This window comes from Amphimedon queenslandica, unplaced genomic scaffold, assembly GCF_000090795.2.
Source record: "Amphimedon queenslandica unplaced genomic scaffold, v1.1 AMPQUscaffold_7640_Cont20411, whole genome shotgun sequence".
NCBI lineage: Eukaryota > Metazoa > Porifera > Demospongiae > Haplosclerida > Niphatidae > Amphimedon > Amphimedon queenslandica.
The window spans coordinates 1-2,171 of NW_003552078.1; the positions used below are offsets into that span (position 1 = coordinate 1).

The 2,171-nt window shown below is 35.7% G+C and overlaps 1 protein-coding gene across 1 annotated transcript; it reads left to right on the top strand.

Moving 5' to 3' along the window:
- The first annotated feature begins 54 nt into the window (after positions 1–54).
- On the top strand, positions 55–1,548 carry LOC105315848 (zinc finger BED domain-containing protein 4-like). The gene has a single exon (XM_011410610.1). It carries the CDS (start codon positions 55–57, stop codon positions 1,546–1,548), a length of 1,494 nt encoding a protein of 497 aa, XP_011408912.1.
- Positions 1,549–2,171: the final 623 nt, after the last annotated feature.

Sequence of the window (2,171 nt, forward strand, 5' to 3'; positions counted from 1 at the left end):
CGTTCACGCTGTTCAGAAGCTCGTGCCAAAGATATAACTAACCTGATTATGAACATGATAATCCTCGATATGCGACCATTACGTTTAGTTGAAGGCACTGGATTTGTACAGTTAATGAGCTTTGTTGAACCTTCATACAAAGTACCAAGTGCCATGCACATGTCTAAGTTAATTCACCAGAAGCATAGAGAGTCACAAAGAAAGCTCAAGGATCTATTGAAGAAAGATATGTCAAGTATTTCATTAACCACTGACATTTGGACCAGTGGTTCCAATGAAGCATACATAACTGTATCTGGTCATTTTATCTCTCAAGCTTGGCAATTAGTAGCAATTGTACTAACAACCAGTGCCTTCCCAGAACGCCACACAGGATTGGAGATATCTCGAAAGCTTGTTGAAATTGTGAAGCAGTTTGGAATTGAAGAGAAAGTTGTCTGTGTTGTGCATGACCAAGCTTCTAATATGATACTATCTATGGATATTCTGTTGGAGGATAAGGAGTGGAGTAGTCTTAGATGTGGAGCTCATTGTTTGCAACTATGTATTAATTCAGGGTTGACATCTGTGTCTGCTATTGATCGTACTGTAGCAGCTGCTAAGAAACTCGTTGGACATTTTCGTCACAGTGTAGTGGCCTCCGAGGCACTTAAGGAAAGGCAACAACAAATGGGAATAGAGCAAAAAAGGTTAATTCAATCCTGTGTTACTAGATGGAGTTCGTGTTACGAGATGTTGTTTAGGTTACTAGAAATGAGATTGCCAGTATTAGCAGTACTTTCTGACGAAAGTGTAACAAAGAGGAATGATCGCTATCTTGACTTAAAGAGTGAGCAGTGGACTATCGTGGAGGAACTAGTAACTGTCCTTAAGCCCTTACAAGTTGCAACGACTTTCTTACAGTACGAACATAACTCGTCTGTATCGTGTATCTTACCTGTTATCAATGGTTTAGATCTGTCTTTGCAACCATCAAGTGATGACTCACCTACAATAAAGCAATTCAAAGACAAGGTTCGTGGAGAAATTAGATCTAGATGGTATCTAAACAACTTGAATATCACTAGTTTAGATGTTTTAGCATCTGCAGTTGACCCAAGATTCAAGCAATTGAAATTCCTTAATGATGAACAGAAGTCAGGTGTCAAGGAAGAAATAATACGTAGAATGGCCGATCTTTCACCACTTCATCAAAACCCAGATGTATCAAATGTTGTGAGTCAACCATCTGCACTAGACATATTGTTAGGACCAGATGAAGTTATCACTGAGTTTTCTACATTTCAAGAAGAGGTGGATGCTTACTTTTGTGAGAAGGCTATTTCCAGAGATGTGAACCCTCTAGTTTGGTGGAAAGATAACCAATTGCGTTTTCCAAATCTGGCAAAAGTTGCTAGATCGCTTCTAAGTATTCCAGCTACCTCAGCTCCAGCTGAAAGAATATTCTCTGCTGCTGGACTAACAGTCACTAAGTTAAGATCTTCACTAAATCCTGACACTGTTGATGCTCTTATTTTTTTAAATAAGAATCACTATGTACTTGATTAAAACTAATAATTTTGATATTAAAAACTGATAAAACCATAAATTTAATTAACCACACCCATTATTAATTAATGGCCCCACCCCATTAATTAACTAGCTCCGCCCAAAACGAAGGCAGTACCTTCTTTTGTATAAGTGTTGAACCTTCGAATGCATTAAATTAACCTTCGTTTATGCCCTGACATGTACATGTATCTGTTACTATTAATAGATCAGAATTATGTGTACAGTACATGTTAGCAATGCTACTAATAATAATCAATATTACATGTACATGTTACTATTAATAGATTAATGATACATGTTACTATTAATAAATTGATATTATCTTACTTTTAAAATACATCAGAATTTTAATTACATGTACATGCATGTGTTACTATTAATAGATCAGAAACACAAGTCACTAATAATAGCTCAATGCAAATTAATGTAATGTAAATTAATTAATGTAGGTGGCAATGATGTGTTACTATTACCCAATTATTTAAATGTATATGTACATGTTAATGTGATGCTATTAATAGGCATACCATTACATCATCATTTGTTACTATAAATAGGATACATGCTGGATCATTAATATCAGGTTCCTTGCTCATGTAGTAAGGATGAATACTCAATAG